Here is a 21,669-nt window from a genome sequence, read left to right as displayed (position 1 = left end):
CATTAAATGTTCTACACCCCAACATCTCCTGATGAGCCTTCACCACGGAAATCTGCTGCAATAAATTATAGAGCATGATAATTCAAATAACGGCGTGCCTGCTGTTTTTGAGCTTTCGCACAAACCCCAGTCAAGGCCATGTTGCAGCGATGAGTCATCGCTCTATCCAGCTGTCCACGGGGCATACATCTGATTAGCAAGCCCACGCTCACACGGTAGGTGCAAATGTAAATATTGTAATAAAACCCACCGTAATAACTTAGCTCTTGTGTCTTGGAGAGGCTTCACTTTATTTATTCTAACCTCTCGCTTTTAGCAATATCGCATGATGGAGAGCGCGTGCTCAAATAACAGTTAATAAAGCCGCACATCAGGTGGAGTTTCCCAGAGATCGTTCTTCAGCTCCTTCTTCTGCATTGATGAGTTGCTCACATCATTAGTGTAATTATCCTTCTCATCATTGCAGAGTGAGCTTCCATCAAAGTCGTGGGCGTTTTTGCTTCACATTCAGACTAAGGATGCTCCAAGAACATGCCTGCATTGCGCAGACACTAAAGGAAGCAGGATCGAAGGCCACAACCCTAGCAGTAACATGCCTCACCTTTTTGCCTCACCTCTTCAACCGGTGTGTTGCCATGGTGACACTGAATGCTCTAGGGCTCCTGCCGAGCCCCACGCTAGGAGGCAGTACCCTCTGTGCCAGCTCAGCCACCTGGTGCGGCCATGGTACGTTTGGCTAATGAGCTTGTGGACTCTTTCATTGTTTATTCATGAGGGTGAGAAGTTGGGATCAGAGAGAGAGACAGAGAGAGAGAGAGAGAGAGAGAGAGAGAGAGAGAGAGAGAGAGAGAAAGAGAAAGAGAGAGAGACACTACTCATGGCCACTGATAACCCCAGACTAAACCCGCAACCTTACGAGATCTTAATATCTGGCCGTCAATCAGCTCCGCCATCCCTCGCCGGAGTGTTTAATTACAGGGATCAATTATTCACTAGCCTCTTCTTTCAGTAGGACGCGCTCCTCCGAAATAACACAGCCACAGGCTCAGGCAACCAGGATGGAGCAGACACAGATGCCTCTGGCCCACAGAGGGGGCCTGTGTCACAGGGAGAGAGCCCTTGGCACTACACATAGATCTATGAAAACCACCATGCACAATGAGCAAAAGAAGATGAGGGAGCGTAATGCCCCAGTGCCGCAAAACTCATCACCAGAAAATATACCGCAGACAGTTTCGTGTCAGGTTGGCTGCAGGGCTGCGTTGACGTCACGACCTGTTGAAAAATGTCACTCGTCGTCACTGGGGCTTTCATACGTGGCCTCAGCGTTCATAAATACTTAATGCACAGTGTTTAAGATGCAACAGAGAATGTTTGGTACCACCTGTTGCAGAGAGGGGCATCAGTAGAAAAAGCCTCACAAATATGGTTATTTTGGCATATAAATTCCTTTCCATTTATCTCTGGATCTCTGGATAATTCTTTAAAGTAAATAACAATATAGGATAAAATAATATTAAATGTACACTTTCTACCAAAAGAACCCCAACTAGACCTTAGAAGTGAATATAATTGCTAGTTGAGTTAAAGTAGTACTATGTAAGTTGGGGGATTTGGGGACATATCTCTGGCAGAAATATGTAACTACAAGCAATTTATAAAAGAACATCTTTGTAATGTCAGTTGGGCTATGCACAGAGTGGATTCATTCATGCACCTGGAGCAGGTGTTTCAAAGCATCGCCCCTGTTTGACAAGCAACTTACAATGGTAGACACATGTAGTGTTAGGAGTCTAGTCCAATGATCCTTATGGGAATTCCTGTGGTATTCATTTCTTTGAATGGGAATTACACCTTCATACTCAGGATGATGATGTTATTCACTATGTAATCACCATACTGTCATCCATGCAGGCTCTGTGAGCTACACCCTTGCTACTTGGGTATCCACCCCATTCAGCCAGACCTTCTTTTGAGCAGATGGGCCTCGGTATACTTCTTGTAGAGACAACATTTGCCTGGTTTTGGTGGATGACATGATGTAATTGAGGAGAAAAAGAATAACCACATATGTTGTGCTGAAGTGTCGCTCACCATGTCGTGCTCACTGCAACAAGGTGAACTCTGCAGACACTACACAACATGTGCAAAAAAGTGTGGCATCATTCAGACATGGATGACCGGAGAGCAACTCTCAGCCACACTAAACCACAGAGAGCCCAATGACTTCAGCTTTGTTTCACTGAAAGTATACTGAGATTACGACATCAATCCATGAAGACTTATGATGGGTATAAAAAACACCAGGTAAATCTGACACAATAGCTCTGAATTTTAAATTAATATTTCAGGCTTTGTGAGGTGAGGATCATCAATGCAAGGACAAAAAATATTTGGGATGCTGTGCAAAATTTAAATAAATAATGCAATGATGTGCAAATCATTTGCATGTTTTTCTAAATAAACACTTTAATGTTAGCAATAGGACTGGCGACCTGTCCAGGGTATATCCTGCCTTCCACCCGATGACCGCTGGGATAGGCTCCCTGAGGGAGAAGCGGCTTAGAAAATGGATGGATGGATTGATGTTAGCAATAGAGGCACCTTAAAGTCGGATTGGAAGCGGTGTCTGGATAGTTTTGGACATATGCTCTATGGGTATGTAGACTGGTTTGTCAGTGTGTGCATGTTCTTGCCTCTTCACGTTCATGTGAAATTTATCCACTGAATTTTTGGATAAATGCTACTTGAGATTTTGCACAGCACACATTTCAAAGTTTGTTCACATTTTTATTATTTCTTTAATAAATAAAAGCACAAACTTTTCATAACTTTGTGACCATTTGTATAGCAGCAGAGGCATGAGAACAAATTACTGCCTGTCAATGAAAACCTAGCTTATACAACTTTCAGTCAAGTGCCATAATCAGTAAAAACTGAAACTGTCAGGCCCCAGCTCAGCAATTTGTTTTGTGGCTTCAACAGACAATATGAACTACACATAAAATCAATAAAGACTTTTTTTTTATCTTTATGCTCCAACACAGGTGATGGTCAAATTTTTGGGGAAGAATTTCAAAGATACATATCTGTTGCCTTGGCGCCAAGGCAAAAACCCATGTGTGGGAGGAGTTTGGTGAGGCCTTGGAAAGTGACTTTAAGTCAGCTCTGAAAAGATTCTGGCAAACTGTCAGGTGACTCGGAAGGGGAAAGCCACTAGCACTGTATAAAGTGGAGACGGCGTGCTGTTGACGACTGAAGACTTCATTGGGCGGTGAAAGGAATACTTTGAGGACCTTCTCAATCCCACTGACACGTTCTCCAGTGAGGAGGCAGAGTCTGGGGACACGGGAATAGGCTTGTCCATTACTGAGGCTGAGGTCGCTAAGGAAATTAAAAATCTCCTTGGTGGCAAGGCTCCAGGGGTGGATGAGATCTGTCCGCAGTTCCTTAAAGCTCTGGATGTTGTGGTGCTGTCTTGGCTGACACGCTTTTTCAACATTGCATGGACATCGGGGGCAGTGCTACTGGATTGGCAGACTGGGGTGGTGGTGCCTCTTTTTAAAAAGAGGAACCGGAGAGTGTGTTCCAACTACAAGGGAATCACATTCCTCAGCCTCCCTGGTAAGGTCTATGCAGGGGTACTGGAGAAGAGAGTCCGGCTTATAGTTGAACCTCAGATTCAGGAGGAGCAGTGCGGGTTCCACCCTGGTCGTGGAACACTGGACCAACTCTTCCCCCTCTCCAGGATTCTGGAGGGCTCATGGGAGTTTGCCCAATCAGTCCTTGTGGATTTGAAGAAGGCATTCGACTGTGTTCCCCGGGGTATTCTGTGGGAGGTGCTTCGGGAGTACGGGGTACATGGCTCTTTGCTACGAGCCATTCAGACCCTGTACAAACAAAGCAGGAGTTTGGTTCGCATGGCCGGCAGTAAGTCAGACTCGTTCCCAGTAAGAGTTGGACGCCGTCAGGGCTGCCCTTTGTCACTGATTCTAATTTTCATGGATAGAATTTCTAGGCGCAGTCAGGGGATGGAGGGTGTCCGGTTTGGTGACCTCAAGGTCACATTGCTGCTGTTTGCAGATGATGTGGTCCTACTGGGGACATCAGGCCATGAACTTCAGCTTTCGCTGGATCGGTTTGCAGCCGAGTGTGAAGTGGCCGGGATGAGAATCAGTACCTCCAAATCCAAGGCCATGGTTCTCAGGCGGAAAAGGGTGGAGAGCCCTCTCTGGGTCACGGATAAGCTCTTGCCTCAAGTGGAGGAGTTTAAGTATCTCGGGGTCTTGTTCGCGAGTGATGGTAAAAGGGAGCGGGAGATTGACAGGCGGATTGGTGCTGGGTCAGCAGTGATGCGGGCTCTTTACCGGTCTGTTGTGGTAAAGAAAGAGCTGAGCCATAAGGCAAATCGATCTACATTCCCACCCTCACCTATGGTTATGAGCTTTGGGTAATGATCGAAAGAATGAGATTGTGAATACAAGCGGCCGAAATGTGTTTCCTCCGCAGGGTGTCTGGACTCTCCCTTAGAGATAGGGTGAGAAGTTCGGTCATCCGAGAGGGATTCGGAGTAGAGCCGCTGCTTCTCCACGTCAAGAGGAGCCAGCTGAGGTGGTTCGGGCATCTGGTTAGAAAGCCTCCTGGACACCTCCCTCAGGAGGTGTCACAGGCAAGTCCACCCCGGAGGAGATCCCTGGGAAGACCCAGGACACACTGGCGTGACTATATTGCCCAGCTGGCCTGGGAGCACCTCAGAACCCCCCCGGGGAACTAGTGGAAGTGGCTGGGGAAAGGGAGTTCTGGGCCTCATTGCTTAGGATTCTGCCCCCGCAACCCGAAACCCGGAGAAGCAGAAGATAATGGATGGATGGATGGATGGATGGATGGATGGATGGATGGATGGATGGATGGATGGATGGATGGATGAATGGACTATTAGAAATCCCACAAAGGCACTAGCATAATTTAGTATCGTCATAAAAGTGGGTTTCTCCCATTTTCTGACTATGTTTTGACATTTATGGCCAACCACCATACCAAACATAATTCATTTCCATTTCATGTTTATAATGAAGGTGGGAGTGATTTGCTGAAAGCATGCATACAAGAAAAACTGGGGCCATTTTAACTCCATGAGACTGACAGGTTAATAACTGTGACCTTCTTCTAGGCCGGACGTCACACTGCAAAGGTGCGATGTTGCCCTTTCAGCTTTATCAGGGAGATTCTCTTGTTCCGCATCTATCCTTTTGCCATTATGAGAGAAACAGGCCTCAGATTGGTCATGTGTGCTCCAGACTGACAGCTCATTAATCTCCGCTGGCCGTGCTCCCTCCTCACATGGGCAGGCGCAGGAGGCCGGAGCCAGAGATGAGGATTCCCCTGCGCCTGCCCATGTGTGTCCCCGCCGCTCTGCCTGCCTGGATCAAATGCTCGCTGCAGGGAGGGGGTGCCCAGGACTCCGAAAGGCAATAAAGTGTATGTGCGTGTTTGTGCGCGGGAAGGTATTAAAAGTGGGGCCACTAAATGAGGCATAACATGAAGAAAAAAAATAAAAGCCGTGGATGTTTCGATCATCCGTGGGCAGACTGCAGGGGGAAGCCAGCAGAGAGGAATCCATCGCAGTAGAGAAGCCCGTCCGTGGGTGGACCTGCCTCTGTGAAAAACAGTTCTGGGGCAAGATCTGAGACTAGTGCCATAGGCACTTGGTCCATAAATCTTGGGGATAGAAATCTTCTGTCCAATAATCAAGGGCAACATCAATATTCCCGTCCATTCACAGACATAATTAGAGGGGATATCAATGAAGGAGTGGGCGATATGGCCAAAATGTACTACAACGATACCTGAAGACATCTTCACAATACATAGACCACTGAAGTTGTGTTGCCATTATCTTATCTGCATCATGCACATATTAGGAACTCTGGTTTTGGGCAGCTTTTCTCCTGATGCCATGCTCTGTGGTGCACAAAAGAATTCCAAAGCTGTTTTGATTCAGCCATTTGCACATTTTCCTTTTTTTAACCTCACCAAAATACCAAAATAAGGGTTTATAACATTTCTGTTTACCAAGGATGTGACAGGAGTGGTTTGAGGTGGCCATGATTTAGACGTCTTGATGGATGCTGTCCGTCATTATAGCTGCAGAAGTTCAGCAGCAATAATGTTGCCACAAGCCGCAGAGCCAGACTGCATGCGTCAAACTACAGGCCCACAACTGCCGTCCTAATAAATGCCATTATGTCATGATTGGCTCCAATGTGGAGACCATGTCCTGGCATTAGTTAAAATGGACATGCCTGAGCTGCAGCAAGAATTCTCAGGCTGTGCGCTCAAATGATGCACACTGTGAAGCTCAGTGTTATCTAACAATGTGGCAGACAAGGGAAAACAGTGCAAGGTGCAAAGACCATTGTTTGTGCAATATTTGTGATGCCATTCCTAAGAAAAATCTTTTAGAAGTCCAATGTGTTCCAGTGGCCTTTGTCGCACTGGCTGTACTGGGATGCCAGGCACAGAGAAAATGACTGGCATTGTGTCACATCTGGTTTTGAGATTGGCCCAAAACAGCAAGGAATGAAAAACCCTGAACCTGTGAACTTTCTCATATTAGGCTCCATCTGCACTTCTGGATTGGAACAGAAAAGAAATAGGACAGAACAGAATGACATCGAAAATGAAATTGGCCTCACTACAACTTCTTTTAGCGCGGGAACCCTTCTAAACCACAATCTCATTGAATAAGATATTTGTACCAATCTCTAGCTAATTCACAAACACAAGGCTGGCAGGACGCACAATGCTTCATGCTTCATATGCGTTTGTGATCTGGGTCTAGGTTTAATGTAGTACAGTGATAGTACTGTATCTCTGTATTGTGTGTGCCTGGACTGTGACTGTATTTTGAACATTTTTCTGTCTATTCTTATTTATTCCTACATGGTCATGTCTTTCTCACCTGTCACTTGTCACATATAGGCTGAGCCTAATTTTGGCATCAGTCCTGCTATAAAACTGCATCAGCCCAGTGTCTTACAGGCGGGCTAGGTGTCTGGTACCTGTACACAAACAAATAAACTTCACTTCTCCAGACATACAGCTAGTCCCCTGGTTAAGATGCGTTTTGGATTATTCAGTGGCGTCCACCCGACACCTCTAGTCTGCAGTAACCTTTAGTCTTAATAGTGCATACAAACTCGAATATCAAATTTTCCAGAAATACCTATCCCTACCACCTGGAAGTCTGAACTTTGTCTGGAATTGTATCCATTTACATGACACTACGTTAAACCGTGTCAGAAACCACATAAGTAACTCTATTTGAGACTTTTAAAACTAGCAAAGTTAGCATCAGATCGGGGTGGGTAACATGAGAATGTTTATCATTATCTATTGCATGATGTTGCCTCAGTGCAACGAACTAATTTTCCTCACTTTACAATAACATTATACATATTTAAAGACAATGACAGGGTTAACAACAAAGAGAACAATTGAGTAAGTCAACAAAAACCATGTACTTGATCATACGATTTCTTAATTTGTACACTTAAACCTTTTTTAACATTCAATATCAACTTTTTTGAGAATTTGCAGAAATATGCTTGTTGCCTAGAAGCAACATTGTATGGCAGTAGAATGTATTTAGCCAGTCACAAGCCAAGTATCACCACTTCAGAGAACATGACTCTATATCATTTCTTCCCAATGTTGCTTCAAGGCAACAGACTCCAAAAAGACCCCTGTACACATTATTACTACTTATGTTTCTGAATTTAATAAACCGGTAGGAAATTCTAAATCAATGATCATTTTATGCAAAAAAAGTGAATTGAATATTTTTTAATTGCTGTGATAATGTGTGCTGTAGACGGTTAATAAATTACATCATGTCATAATATGCTTTTCTGAGCGAGTTGTGGATACTGTCAGTATTTAAAGAGCACTGACCAACTGCATGTTTCACTAAAAAAAAGAGCATAATTCATCCCGTTCCACTGGTTTATGCAGCATATGAACTGTTGAATAACATCACAGTACTCATAGTTTATGGTGGTATGTTTCAAATATGGCTCTACTTCTTCTTTTTCGTCAGTTTTAACATAGCAAACTAATTGCTGTGATGCTTATTGTGTATCAAACAATGTCTTGAATTATCATGATATTATGTTTTGCTATTTTGCCCATCTCTACTCAGACAACAAACAAGTCCTGAAGTCTTCCAAAAATCAATCACATTCAGAGTCGTGGAAAAACAAACATTTTTTGCCAAACTATTGCATGGAGAGCAAATACAATCAAAGACAACAAGACAAATGAATATAAACATTAGCAGGTATATGATGTGATGCCCAGAGTGTTAAGTGTCACTGTTCTCCCCAGCTTGAGAAAAACAAACTGACTGACAATGGAGCTCAAGTCCAATTCAGATGTATCACCTGGCCACATGCAGCTGTAGCAATGAAAGTGAGTAAAGTGCATAAAACAGTGAAACGCTATATACTTTACCTTTTCAACATGCATGGCCCTGACAGCTCTTAAAGAGGTGTAAAATGAGAGGTGTGCAACCATTAATGCCCCTTTTACTCTACCCATTCATGCCTAAAATCTGAGGAAGAACCAGATTAGAGCAATGTAATCTGTTTAAACATGTTTTCCATCGGCTTCTCTGTGGAATCCCCTTTTCTGCCACTGCAGCATAGTGAGCTATTGGGTGAGAGGGAGCGAGCCCTCCACCTGCACTGCCATACATGCCTGGATGCCTGCGTGGGTGGTAGTGGGCCGCTGAAAGCCTACATTTACCCACTTTGGCATAATTGCAGCGTTTACTCTCTGACTGCCTAAGTGCTCCATTCATACCGTTTCGCCTCACCTGACAAGAGCCTCTGCACAGGGGTTGATTGCTTTACAATGGCAGATCAAAATATTAGAGTGATTCCTCTCAGGAATCATAGAGAGTGTTTGACTAACACTATCATTAAGTTGTCTGTCAAGCACCACAGATAGAAGGCCGAATGAATGGAGGAGAGAAAAAAAGGAAATGTAGTGGAAGCAACGATGATCTGATCATCATTCTGGATCATTAACTGCAGTGAGCTGTTATGGAGTAGATTCTCTTCAAACCCAGCAATTTCAGAAATTGTTAAACTGCTTGAAATGAAAAAACACAGCACAGTTGGCCGTAAGCCTTGCGGTATGTCCTTTTTCTCAGATAATAGCATTGCGGTGTCTGGTGATCTAACAAGGCAAGCCAGCTAAACACATTGTACATTGTCAAAAGCTGGACATTATGGCTAGCTTAACAATGGCAGAACTCTTTTTGGTACTATGTAGAGCTATTTTCAGAAAGGTTTAACATAGAACCATGTGCACAGTGCCATGAAGTCTGTGGTAAGTGTTACTAGCAAAGCCTGCGGACTCATAACTTTGTTAGATGGTCACTAATGTACAGTTGGTCACAAATCTTGGCAAAAGTTCCGTTCATTAAAACTGACAAGTCAAGCTAAGTAGGACTGACAAAGCATCCTGCACATTGCACAGCTGCTGTTCAGTTTAGCTGTTACTGTTGTTGAGCATCACACTGTTACTATTAAGCTCTGGCTTGCCAGTACCTGGTACAGATTTTCACTGAGCCCCTTTTCACATTCTGCAGGTAAATCCAAAGGTGGTGAAGAAAGCAGGCCTAGATGTCTTCAATGGAAACGATGTCAGAAAAGGTGTGCAGCCACGTGAAGGTGGTGGTCCGTGTCCGTCCATTAAATGCCAAAGAAACGGATGGAAACTATAAGAAGGTGGTCCATGTTGTGGATAATCACATGCTCAAAAAGTACTTTCATTATAATAAATCTACAAACAGGCTTAATTCTGCTCACTTTGTAATGAAAGATACATTTAGTCTATGTTCAGAAAAGAATATTGTGTAATTATTTTATTGTCGTGATAGTTAAATTTATTTATTTTTTAAATTATATATATATATATATGGTATATATATATATATATATGTGATGGCAGAATTGTCTCTAATTACTTTTGGGGAGATTGTTATGATGGTGATCCATGTTTTTAAAGGCTTGTATATGTGTGTTTGGACAGTGTTTGCCTATGGAGCTACCGGTGCAGGGAAGACTCACACAATGTTGGGCAGCAGTGATAACCCAGGTGTTATGTACCTCACCATGAAGGAGCTCTTCGGCCGTATAGACCTGATTAAAGAGGAGAAAGTCTTTGACATGGCTTTCTCTTATCTAGAGGTAAGCAGGTTCTAAAAGTTGCTCAGCCTTCTGTTTATGTTACTTTGTTATTACCAGTATGTTTACACTTAATTATAATACCCAAAACATCAGTCTTGGGCTCCCGAGTGTCACAATCGCAGATGTATTTGTGAAATTGCAATTAAGTGCAGTTACTAAAGTGAGCTTGATGACTTTTTTTCCCTCCATACTGGTATGTTAGAATGAATGAATCACACGACATACACACATACTCCAACCCATACACGCTCGTACACAACTACAGCTTCAGTTGTTGTGCACAAGCTGTGCTGTGACTTAGACCTGATACTCAAATATGACTGCTCTGAACTGCTGCCCAACACAAAGCAAGTGACTGTTGCTTGCAGTTTTCTCACAGTCTAGAACCATGAATAAATCTTTACGTTATAGATAATGATGATAACAAAACATAATAAAGCTAAAGGTCTACACTTCAATCACACCTTGAGTGCTTTATTTTAAATCCATTGTGGTGTTGTACAGAGACAAAATTGTCACTGTCCTAATACTTATGGACCTGACTGTATGTAATGTCTGATGGTAAAATAGTGGTACATGTTAAAATAATAATAATAATAATAATAATAATAATAATAATAATAATTCAGGATTATTTGCCTTAAATCACTCTGCATATACCTCTTCACCATGATTGAATTTTTAAAAATGTGTTTTAGGGTAAAACCTTCTCAAATCCTATTTTTTAATGATTTCATGTAATAAGTTTCTGTGGGGTAGCTTTTAAAGGCATTAAACCCTTCAATTGTTTGAATTCTATCATCACCCTTGTGAACAGTTCTCTCTTCTTAGTTTCTCTAGAAGAGAGCATTTTAAGAATAACTACTCAAATTTCTTTTTTTCTTTTTTTACATGTGAATGATTTAATTTACAGAAATTAAAAAAGCAAAAGTTGTAGTAAACACAGCTCCTCAATTGAGTCTGAGACATGAGAAACTAGCCTCCGCATCTTGTCAATCTGTAGCCTAGTGTTGCACTAAGTGATGTGGAGAGGGAAGGTCCATCCCACCCATCGAGGTGGAGTGAGGTCAATTAAGCTGGGTTTGTATCCCACCGTGACACGCTCTCCCTGGCAACCTCTCCCAGGGTATCAAACCCCCCACTTCTCCACTCCTCTGGCTCCATGACTGAGGGCCTGATCCTATCTGTGCTAGGATAGCTACACCTCTCTCAGCCAGGCTCTATTGTGTACACTAATCCTTGTCCTCAGGGGCCTCTGTTTGTGTGTCTGTGTCTGTGTGTGGGATGCCTGCCTATGCGCTGCATTCAGCTCCGGCACGCTGCCACCACAGACTCAGTGTGGAATTGTATCCAGATTTCCACCCCTCTGCTCCGAGAGGGATGGAGAATAATTTATACCCAATCCCATTAGCGCATGACTGCTATAGATTGTAGTCTCACAAAATGCTGTTAAATCTGCCTCTGAGTGTTTGTTTCGTGCCATGAACTGTGATAAACTGCTTTTGTATTTGTTTTCGAGGATTTTGAACGCCGTGTCTCAGCTAGCACGCAGATTGTTTTTTCTTTTGTCCTCTTCTAAACAGCATTATATGGGAAAATGTTTCATTCTTGTTCCATGACAATCATTTTTGCCATGTTTGCATTCACAGTATGGATGCACCAAAATTACATAACGGTCTAAATGGCTTGTTTCACCAATCTTACTACTTTCAACCGCAAAAACTGATTGTCATTCATAAAGAAAATAAATCCATAGCCATTATTCCGTCTGCTGGAAGCATCAGCTAGTGAAATTAGTATAGTAGTGTAACTAAAAGTTCATTTAATTTTAATATAAAAATATCAAACTTATGCTGATTTTATTGCACATAGGTATATAATTGTCTGTTACCTTACTCAACCTGAAATCAAAGATGAAAAGAATTGGCCATATTCATGTCATGTTTCATCTACCTCTCCTGCCACTTTGACCAGTCAAGAAATTAAATCCTAAAATAGATTACATAAAATATAAAATGTGATAACTTTTGCACAGGCCACATTTTATGTTTTGCAGTTTCGAACAACGTAAGTTATGATTTCCCATTCACATCGTCTTGCTGTTAGTAGTTATGCCAAACTGATTGGAAGTTTTTGTGCCAAATTTTGGTATTTTTTATCTGTAACTTGGTCAGGAATTTAACAGATTTTAATAGGTTGTCAAATGTGCTTCACTGACTGTGGTTGTCATTTGTCAATGATGAATTCTCATATATGATTGACAGTTCTCAGTTGACACGTTTCTTAACTCAGACATTCTTGTAGATACCAGTAAATCAAGAACAGTGAGTAATGCCAGCCAACCTATGCAGAAGTTTAGACACTGCATGTTTTGTAAACTTTTTCTCTCACACTTCCACACTTCCTCTATAGAGAACACACTTCTCCACATTTTAATGCACATTTACTGTCCTGTTTACTGGCCTGTGCCTTAACTTCTTTTTGCTGAGAACAACAACATGTCACTTAAAGTGGGGTATTCAAAATTTTGCATTTGACAAATTTCTTTGGCCCCTTTTTTTTTATTTATATATTTATTTATTTATTTATTTATTTATTTAACCTTTTGCGGTTCTTTTTCTTTGTGACCAATAAGTTCACACATTACCATCACTGATAAAGGCTCTCTCCTTTTTGAACTAAAGCCTTTTAAACACTGGAAAAATGTCCAAGAGGAATCTATGCAACTCATATGTCTCTTCATTTTCAATAGGTAGTTTTCAGAGCTTCACCAAATAGTAGATATCACGTAATCAGTTATTCCAACCCTTGATCTTTGGCCTTTAGCCATTGTGGTAGATGATAATTAAAAACAGCCCAGGTTTGTTTGTTTATTTATTTATTTATCCATGGTTCTATTGCTCTTTTCACTTTGTTTTTAACAGGATTGGAATGAGTGTGTTAAGGGCTGTAGGCGTGTGGAGCAGGTGATGCTGGCCATTATATAGTGATAATTAGAACCACACTTCAGCCTGAGCCGCTCTGACGGGCCTAATTTATACCGTTAAGTAGTTGCGGTGCAACTTCAGATTGGGTGGAGTAACTGTTTTAACAGCGGCTAAACTCATCTAGAGGTTAGTGTGCTTGTCTGAGGAAAGCTGTTTTTCTTGCACTAAGCATATTTGAAGCACTGGACTGAAAGACTTTTTAAAGTTTTAAGTTAGCTTTCTCTCGCAGACGTCCAAGTAATTTTCTTTTGTTTGTTTTGTTTGTTTATTTGTCTGAACAGCACAGACAGCCTTTTAAGGATGCCATATATTCTTAACTGCTCTATTTTCTGCATCCACGGTGTTTGTTTTTGTCCAGCACTGCGGTAGGTTTATGAAAAGGCTTTTTCCCAAGACTGTTTGCACTTTGAGTGGGGTTGACATAAAAGTTAGTATATGTGAAAGCCTTTGTAGTAATTATGAATCAGCAGCAAGTTAAGACCCTACAGCTTTAATGATTCACATGGACACTTGCTTTTAGGCTGTGTTCACACTTGGTGTGTTTGCTCTACAGGTTTGCAACCTCACAACAAATGTAGGTCTGTTATCATCATGAAACTTTAGCTGCCAATTATTTGCAAAACATTCTTTTTGTTAAGAAGGGAAAAAATTGAATGAAAGCCAAATTGGCTGATAACTTTTACATCTGGACTGTTGATACTGAGTAGCTTTCAGCTGACGACAGCCTGAGTTCACATCAGTAAACGTTACTCACTGCTGTCCTCTAAAGGTGTTATAGCACGTTAAAAATATAATTGTTTTCTGAAGACTGGTGATGAAACCCTGCTAATACCCTCCATTCACATTCAGCTTGTTGGGACACAAAGCTAAGAACTGTGGGAAATAATTGTTATTATCTTAAATAATTTGTTTGTTTTTTTAAACCGTTCACATTTGCATGAACAAAGCAACTTTATATAGAAAATCTTTGTCAAGATGCATCATGCAACTATTGTACACTGTGGTGACCAAAACTGGGTCTCACACACACAAACACACTCAAACAACTAAACCACTGCCCCAGTTGATATGCTATTAATCTAGAAGCTAGATACTAGAAGCTTATTACAACTCGTAACTGCTATGAAACTAAGTTCTGTAGTAATATGAGTAAGAAACAGACGTGTGGACACATACATGGAAATTTTAGTTAAACATGCCATTGTGTTTATTACATATACATATGCATCATATCTTCCATATAATTACATGAAAAAGGACTTTGTCTTATTAATCACAATTCATCATATCATATACCAAATTGAAGACAGATTCTTGTTTCTTTATAACCTTTGATTGCAGTGTAGTAACTTGCCCACCTCTAAACACCTCCTGACATTTATGTTCATGTGCACCATGTGCAAGGAAAAGGTATATTATCCAATTAGATACCAGCATTTCATCTCTCTCATCCAATGCAGGTGCCAGAGGTGGTGTTATTTCCTGCCTGAATGTCCTGTATCACCTGGAAATACATTTACTCTGGCAAAAAAATCTAATTTCTGTAATTTTCCACTTAGATGCCAAAGATGTTTGGAGTCCAAATTGTGCTTCTTTTTTAATGTTGCTAATAAACACTAGAACTCACCAAATAGCCCAAATTGTGTATGTAAAAATACATTACCAAACTTCAGTGTTCTGAAATTCACAACTGGTCTGCTTGAGCTTAAGATCTGAATGTGATTAAGCGAGTTGATAGAATTATTTTGACTGTTTGGGCGACTATTGAGTTTTAGTTTTTGTTAGCAACATTAGCCTCTTCACTCCAGTTCTAAACTAAGGAAGCAAACTTTGTAGTCCAGATGTGTCTTAGTTAATTAACTACTGAAGGAAATGTGCTCTGATTTGTGATTTATGTTGAATTTAAACAGAAAACAAGATACAGAAATCATTTTATGTAAGAGGTATACTTTAATACTTTAATCTTTCACCCAGCTGAAGAGTAACGTGGTTAGTCTGGACAGTCATATAGGCCAGTATGTAGTCATATGTGAGAAACAGAAGGCTGAGGTAAGGATTTATGTGCTGCTTTTATCTACCCTTTATTATTGCGTACTATTACATGTCCTGTGACATCAGCCTTGAGCAGAAACACAGACTCATTGTTGCTCTCATTACCTATGCTACCTATGTATCTGTGTAAATCTGGTCTGTTTCCCTTGACAGGTGAGATGCTCTAATTACAATGAGGCAGGTGTGTGTTAGCTGAGACTAGACTAAGAGTATGTGTGTGTGTGTGTGTGTGTGTGTGTTTGCAGATTATCCTGCTGAAACAGAAACTGAAAGAGTACGAGGAGCGGAAGGTGGAGCCTCCTACCCTTAATCCAATCTCCAGCCAACGGAGAGCTGAATTTGAGAAGTAAGCTGGATGCATGTGCATATGTGTGTGTGTGTGGGCACTCGTGTACTTGCATTTAGCACATACAGCTGTGCAGTCATGCACAGAAAAGGAAACAAGGGTGCTCACCCCACCCTGATTCCATCTCCCTATCCGGCTTCATCATGTACCGCCGCTCGTCAGCAAGTGCTGCAGCAGCATCACTGAGAGAGAAATAGAAAAAGAGGAGGGGAAAAGCGAGCAGGCGAGGGAGGGAGAGCGAGTAGGAGGCAAGGGAGGAATGAATGAGTCTTACTCCTACGCGTTTTCATTCACCGGCATCAGAATTCACAACTGGGATGGAGGGAGGGGGTTTAGCAGGGAGGAAAGGCGGCACACTCCCAGCCACATGAAAAATGTTCCAAATGCAAGAGGCTGGCAGCGGCACCACTGCAGCCACGTCACACTGCTGATGGCCAGTCTCTCTCTCTCGCTCTCTCTCGCTCGCTCGCTCGCTCTCTCTCTCTCTTCCATGTAAAGGTTATTTGTTTATTTTTTTTAATATGCACTAAATTCCCACCTACAATACCTGCCTTCATTGGCTAGTTGTTTTTTGGAATTGGAGATGGAAATCTAAATAACTTGATGAATTTAAAATAATAAAATGATTGGATGAATTGAAAGATTATATATTTGGTTGAAAATTTTAAGTGTTTGAACTACAGCTGCATAGTCAACAATGTTGATTATTAAAATTTGTCATTGTTTCTATTTATAGTTATTAAATGATACCGCAGTCATTTTGACAGTACAGTACTGGTAGGCTTTCAGTAACAGGCTGAAATACCGAATACCTTTGCCTTGGCATGTTGTTAGCTACAGTGATCCAAAAAGTAAGCCATACTGTAAAAAAATTCCTGTGCTGGGATACAGAATGTCAAGTGGCATTTATGTTAAATTTATGATTTATTTATTTTAAATAATAGTAGTATCCAAAATACTTTGTATGGAATTAGTGCTGAGCTGCAATGCTAAGATGTTAGTTTTTTGTTTTGTTTTGTTTTAAATAAACCTAAAGTTTGTGTGTCCATGCAGGATGTCAGACTCATTGCGCAGTGCGTTTGAGGCACAGCGGCTTGTGCGCCAGGAACAGCTGGACATCGAGAAACAGCTGAAAGAGAACCGGATGAGACTAAGTCACAGACAAGAGTGGCACCAGCAGAGCCTGCTCTTCTTCCCTGACAAAGTCGAGAAGGTAGCAGCTTCTCCCTCTCCACAGAGAGTATATTGGCTCATAACGCTTGGTTGTATTACATATTATAGCGGTAGGCCTGTAACATTTTGTTATTGGGTTTCAAAAGATGGATCAATCAAGCCACTGTACATTTGCATTTTGCAGTGCACAGCTCCTTGTAAAACTTTTGCATATTGCTGGGTCACGTTTTCTTTGCCGCATGTGTTAAAGGTCTGTAAGATTAGTTCAACACTAAAAGTTTGAAATGGTGAGAAGTCACAGCATTATGTGTAATTTGTACCCCTAAAAACGTACAAATAAGTATTTACCAATAGGGAAGTACCAGTATGGGCATTGTGGGCTGATGCTGACATCCAGTATTTTTACAGAAATATTTGACAATACTTAGACCTTTTACAAAATCTAGAAAGCAGGACAAGATCCTTAGAATCCTTAGAATCCCTAGATTAGCAAAGAAAGTGTATTTTTAGAGGGCTGCAAATACAGTGAAAGGAATAAAATGTATGTTTTAGCAGAGTAGGCAAGTGTCACCTACACATTCTGCTCTTTAGGATACAGTAAATATTGTATCAAATATCAGTGTAAATATCGATCAAATCTAGACGTCTGTCCGATTGTCCGATGACTATTATTTATTTTTTAAGCAAATATTTACATAAACAAATATCATTCTGCATCACTGTTTACCAGTCAAATACTAAATGTTAAAACGAACACTGAGTCAAGGAGATTAAATTACATCGCATCATGTAGAGCCAGTTTTCTCAGTATCAAATTAAGTGGTTGTAAACATGTTGAACGATTTACAGCCAAAATTGGATTTTCTGCAGTTATTTGATTATGATCAAATAAAGTTGCATCGCAACTCATAATGCACAGATCCAAAATGTTGGATCAGTATCCACACTGATACTGACCTTATTAGATGGATCACGTGTCAGCCATGCATGACCAATCCGATGTTGTGCTGTTCGATACTCTTAGACACAATCGCTCTGAAATGGAAGTGTGTCATTTCAAAACATGATACACATTAAATTCCATTTTGTGTTTTTATTGATGAAATAAAACTTGTTATAGACAATCTTGTTTGTTTAAAACAAGTGTTTCTTTAGATATGTGGAATGTACCGTGTTTCTCTACAGTAAGCCGCGATGTTCAAAATAAAAGTCCCTCTTAACTAAGTGTGGCATGGCAGACTTATAGGAAAGCTTTTCTGATTCTGTTGTGGTTTACACCAGTTTCAACAGCAAATATCTTATTTTGGCTCTGCCCAGCTGATTTACAAGTACAAATTAGCAGGCAGATTCCTATCTATATCTGTTAAACATTAAAGATTAAAAGAAAATAAAGTTTCTGCTTTTCATGTTTGTGGTAGGCCACCTGTAAATATGAGCGTAAGCTGGCATCTCTGCAGTCCCAGCAGCAGCACCTTCAGCAGCGTTTGGAGGAGAGCAAGAGGCGCTTCCAGGAGAACAAGGGTTGGCTGCACCGCATTGAAAATGAAATGAAGCTGCTCGGTCACAATGGTCAAACTCCAGAGGTCAGCACAGCAGTCAAAGGGTTGTGGGTTATCAGAGTGCAAAGCATGTAGCTTTCTGACACTAATCGGGGGTAAACTTCATAGCCATGTCTAATGGATTTGATGTCTGGTATTGGAACAGCAAAGAGGTTGTTATATTTGCAGTTGAAATGCCACTACACTTGAAAGTGTGATTGACTGTTTTGCCAACACATAGAATACCACCCAAATCATAGGAGATTCAGCATACTTTCTGCAGACATGTTGAGCTTGGTTTTAGTTTTGTCCCTGAGATTAAAATGTTTGTTCTTTTTTTATTTAGGTTTTTTTTTATTTGTTTGTTTTTATTATTATTTATTTCTACTACCATTGTGGCTCTTTGTCCCTTTTAGCTATATCACTCCACCAGAAGATGACTCATTTCAAAACAAAAAAAAGCCCAGAGATGAATGCTCTTTACTCCTTCTCACAGATCGTTTCTGAATCTATACACCTTACTCCACTACTTTCTCTTCTTCCTGCTCCTCATCCTCCAGCACCTGCACCCGCCCGTCAAATGTTCCATGATACGCTCACATTTGCGTCTCTCTGCATCAATCAGAGGTGGGGGCTAACAGACTCCGCAGAAAGCACATTCTCAGAGAGGTGGAGGAAAACAAAGGCCACTCCAAAACACATCACAGCTCGGGGTATTCATGGGCTGGAGGTTAGGGAACCAGCCTCGTGACTGGAAGGTTGCTGGTTTGATCCCCAGAGCCGACAGCACATGACTGAGGTGTCCTTGAGCAAGACACCTATCCCCCAAATACTCCCTGGGCGCTGCGGATTTGGCTGCCCACCACTCCGGGCAAGTCTGTCACTGCCCCCTAGTGTGTGTGTGCTCACTAGTGTATGTGGTGTTTCACTTCACAGATGGGTTAAATGCAGAGGTGAAATTTCCCCGTTGTGGGACTAATAAGGGTCACTTAATCTATTCCAGAAATTAGGTTTAATAAATTCTAAACCTAAGCTGGAACTCAGAGTTGACTTATCTCGCCATGTCATAGTCAAGGTTTCTGGTTCCACAACAGCTGATCAGAGTTCACTTAGTTAATTCTGAGTAATTAAGCCCAACTGAAGCGTGTTCACTGTTACCCATAAATAGGCATTCACAATGGAGCGGCGAAAAACCAATTCACCATGGACGCCAATGCTGAAAAAAAGAAAGCATCTTATTTCACACCCATAGAGCAGGAAATATTACTGACTGCATATGCAGAGAATGAATACATATTTAAATGTAAAAGTAAATTTAAATTTAAATGTAAAAGTAACCTCTCCATGGATCACCACCTTATCGTGGTGGAGGGGTTTCCATGCTTGAATGATCCTAGGAGCTACGTTGTCTGGAGCAAAAGCTCCTGGTAGGGTCTCCCATGGCAAACTGGTCCTAGGTGACAGGTCAGACAAAGTGTGATCCATAATGACCCCTATGAAAAGACAAAAACAGGACTTGTGTACCCTGCCCGGAACTGGGTTACCGGGGCCCCACCCTGGAGCCAGGCCTGGGGGAGGGGCTTGCCAGTGAGTGTCTGGTGGCCGGGCATTTACTCATGGTGCCCGGCCAGGCCCAGCCCGAAGGAGTTACATGAGTTCCCCCTCCCATCGACCCACCACCAATGGGAGGGGCAGTAGAAGGGGTTCGGTGCTTTGTGGATCGGGCATGGGCCTTGGTGTTCTGATCCTCGGTTGCTGAAACTGGCTTTTGGAACTTGGAACGTTACCTCACTGGTGGAGAAGGAGCCTGAGTTGGTGCGCGAGGTTGAGAGATACCGGCTAGATATAGTCAGGCTCACCTCAACACACAGCTTGGGCTCTGGGCCCAATCTCCTTGAGAGGGGCTGGACTTTATTCTTTTCTAGAGTTGCCCATGGTGAGAGGCGGCAGGCAGGTGTGGACTTTCTCATAGCCCCTCGACTCGGTGCCTGTATGTTGGGGTTTTCTCCAGTGGACGAGAGGGTAGCTTCCTTACGCCTTCGGGTTGTGGAACGGGTCCTGACTGCTGTCTGTGCTTATGCACCGAATAGCAGTTCAGAGTACCCAGTCTTCTTAGAGTCCTTGGGAAGGGTGCTTGAAAGTGCTCCTCCTGGAAACTCTATTGTCCTACTGGGGGACTTTAACGCTCACGTGGGCAATGACAGTGAGGCCTGGAGGGGTGTGATTGGGAGGAATGGCCTCTCTGATCTGAACCCGAGTGGCGTTCAGTTTTTGGACTTCACAGTTTGTCCATCACGAACACTATGTTTGAACACAAGGATGTCCATAAGTGCACATGGCACCAGGACACCCTAGGCCGCAGTTCAATGATTGACTTTGTAGTCGTGTCATCGGACTTGCGGCCATATGTTTTGGACAATCGGGTAAAGAGAGGAGCTGAGCTGTCAACTAATCACCACCTGGTGGTGAGTGGGATCAGGAGGTGGGGGAAGATGCTGGTCAGACCAGCCAAGCCAAACAAATAGTGAGGGTTTGCTGGGAACATCTGGCAAAAGAACCTGTCAGATTGATCTTCAACTCACACCTCCGTCAGAACTTTGACCAGATATCGGGGGAGGTGGGGGACATTGACTCAGAATGGGCCATGTTCCGTTCTTCCATTGTTGAAGTGGCTGACTGTAGCTGTGGCCGTAAGGTAGTTGGTGCCTGTCGGGGCGGTAATCCTCGAACCCGGTGGTGGACACCCCGGTTGAGAGATGCCGTCAAGCTGAAGAGTCCTACCGGGCATGGTTGGCCTGTGGGACACCAGAGGTAGCTGGCAGGTATCGACAGGCCAAGCAATCTGCGGCTTCAGTTGTCGCCAAGGCAAAAACCCATGTGTGGGAGGAGTTTGGTGAGGCCTTGGAAAGTGACTAAGTCGGCTCCGAAAAGATTCTGGCAAACCGTCAAGCGACTCAGAAGGGGAAAGCAGTGTGCTACTAGGACTGTATATAGTGGAGATGGTGTGCTGCTGACTTTGACTGAAGACGTCATTGGGGGGTGGAAGGAATACTTTGAGGACCTTCTCAATCCCACCGACACGTTCTCCAGTGAGGAGGCAGAGTCTGGGGACATGGGAATAGGCTTGTCCATTACTGAGGCCGAAGTCGATAAGGTAGTTAAGAAGCTCCTTGGTGGCAAGGCTCCAGGGGTGGATGAGATCCGCCCTGAGTTCCTCAAGGCTCTGGATGTTGTGGGGCTGTCTTGGCTGACACGCCTTTTCAACATTGCGTGGACATCGGGGGCAGTGCCACTGGATTGGCAGACTGGGGTGGAGG

At 42.5% G+C, this 21,669-nt stretch overlaps 1 protein-coding gene across 1 annotated transcript; it reads left to right on the top strand.

The window, feature by feature from the left end:
* The first annotated feature begins 592 nt into the window (after positions 1–592).
* On the top strand, positions 593–18,640 carry LOC119262423 (kinesin-like protein KIF18A). The gene is made up of 9 exons (XM_037534301.1): positions 593–726; positions 5,349–5,468; positions 8,701–8,716; positions 9,656–9,719; positions 10,099–10,256; positions 15,218–15,292; positions 15,541–15,641; positions 16,695–16,854; positions 18,233–18,640. Exons 1-9 carry the CDS (start codon positions 593–595, stop codon positions 18,446–18,448), a joined length of 1,044 nt encoding a protein of 347 aa, XP_037390198.1. The 3' UTR covers positions 18,449–18,640.
* The last annotated feature ends 3,029 nt before the right edge of the window (positions 18,641–21,669 follow it).

The sequence above is a fragment of the Pygocentrus nattereri genome, chromosome 25, assembly GCF_015220715.1.
Source record: "Pygocentrus nattereri isolate fPygNat1 chromosome 25, fPygNat1.pri, whole genome shotgun sequence".
In the NCBI taxonomy this organism is placed as follows: Eukaryota; Metazoa; Chordata; class Actinopteri; order Characiformes; family Serrasalmidae; genus Pygocentrus; species Pygocentrus nattereri.
Note: the sequence above shows the minus strand (reverse complement) of the source record. Positions and strands in the feature narration are given on the sequence as shown.

Bases quoted from the DNA above. Each gene is read 5' to 3' on its own strand.
- LOC119262423 (XM_037534301.1), top strand. From the start codon at position 593: ATGCCTCACCTTTTTGCCTCACCTCTTCAACCGGTGTGTTGCCATGGT. The intron at 727-5,348 runs GTACGTTTGGCT...TCACATGGGCAG, and splicing joins AGCCACCTGGTGCGGCCATG to GCGCAGGAGGCCGGAGCCAG. The intron at 10,257-15,217 runs GTAAGCAGGTTC...TCTTTCACCCAG, and splicing joins TGGCTTTCTCTTATCTAGAG to CTGAAGAGTAACGTGGTTAG.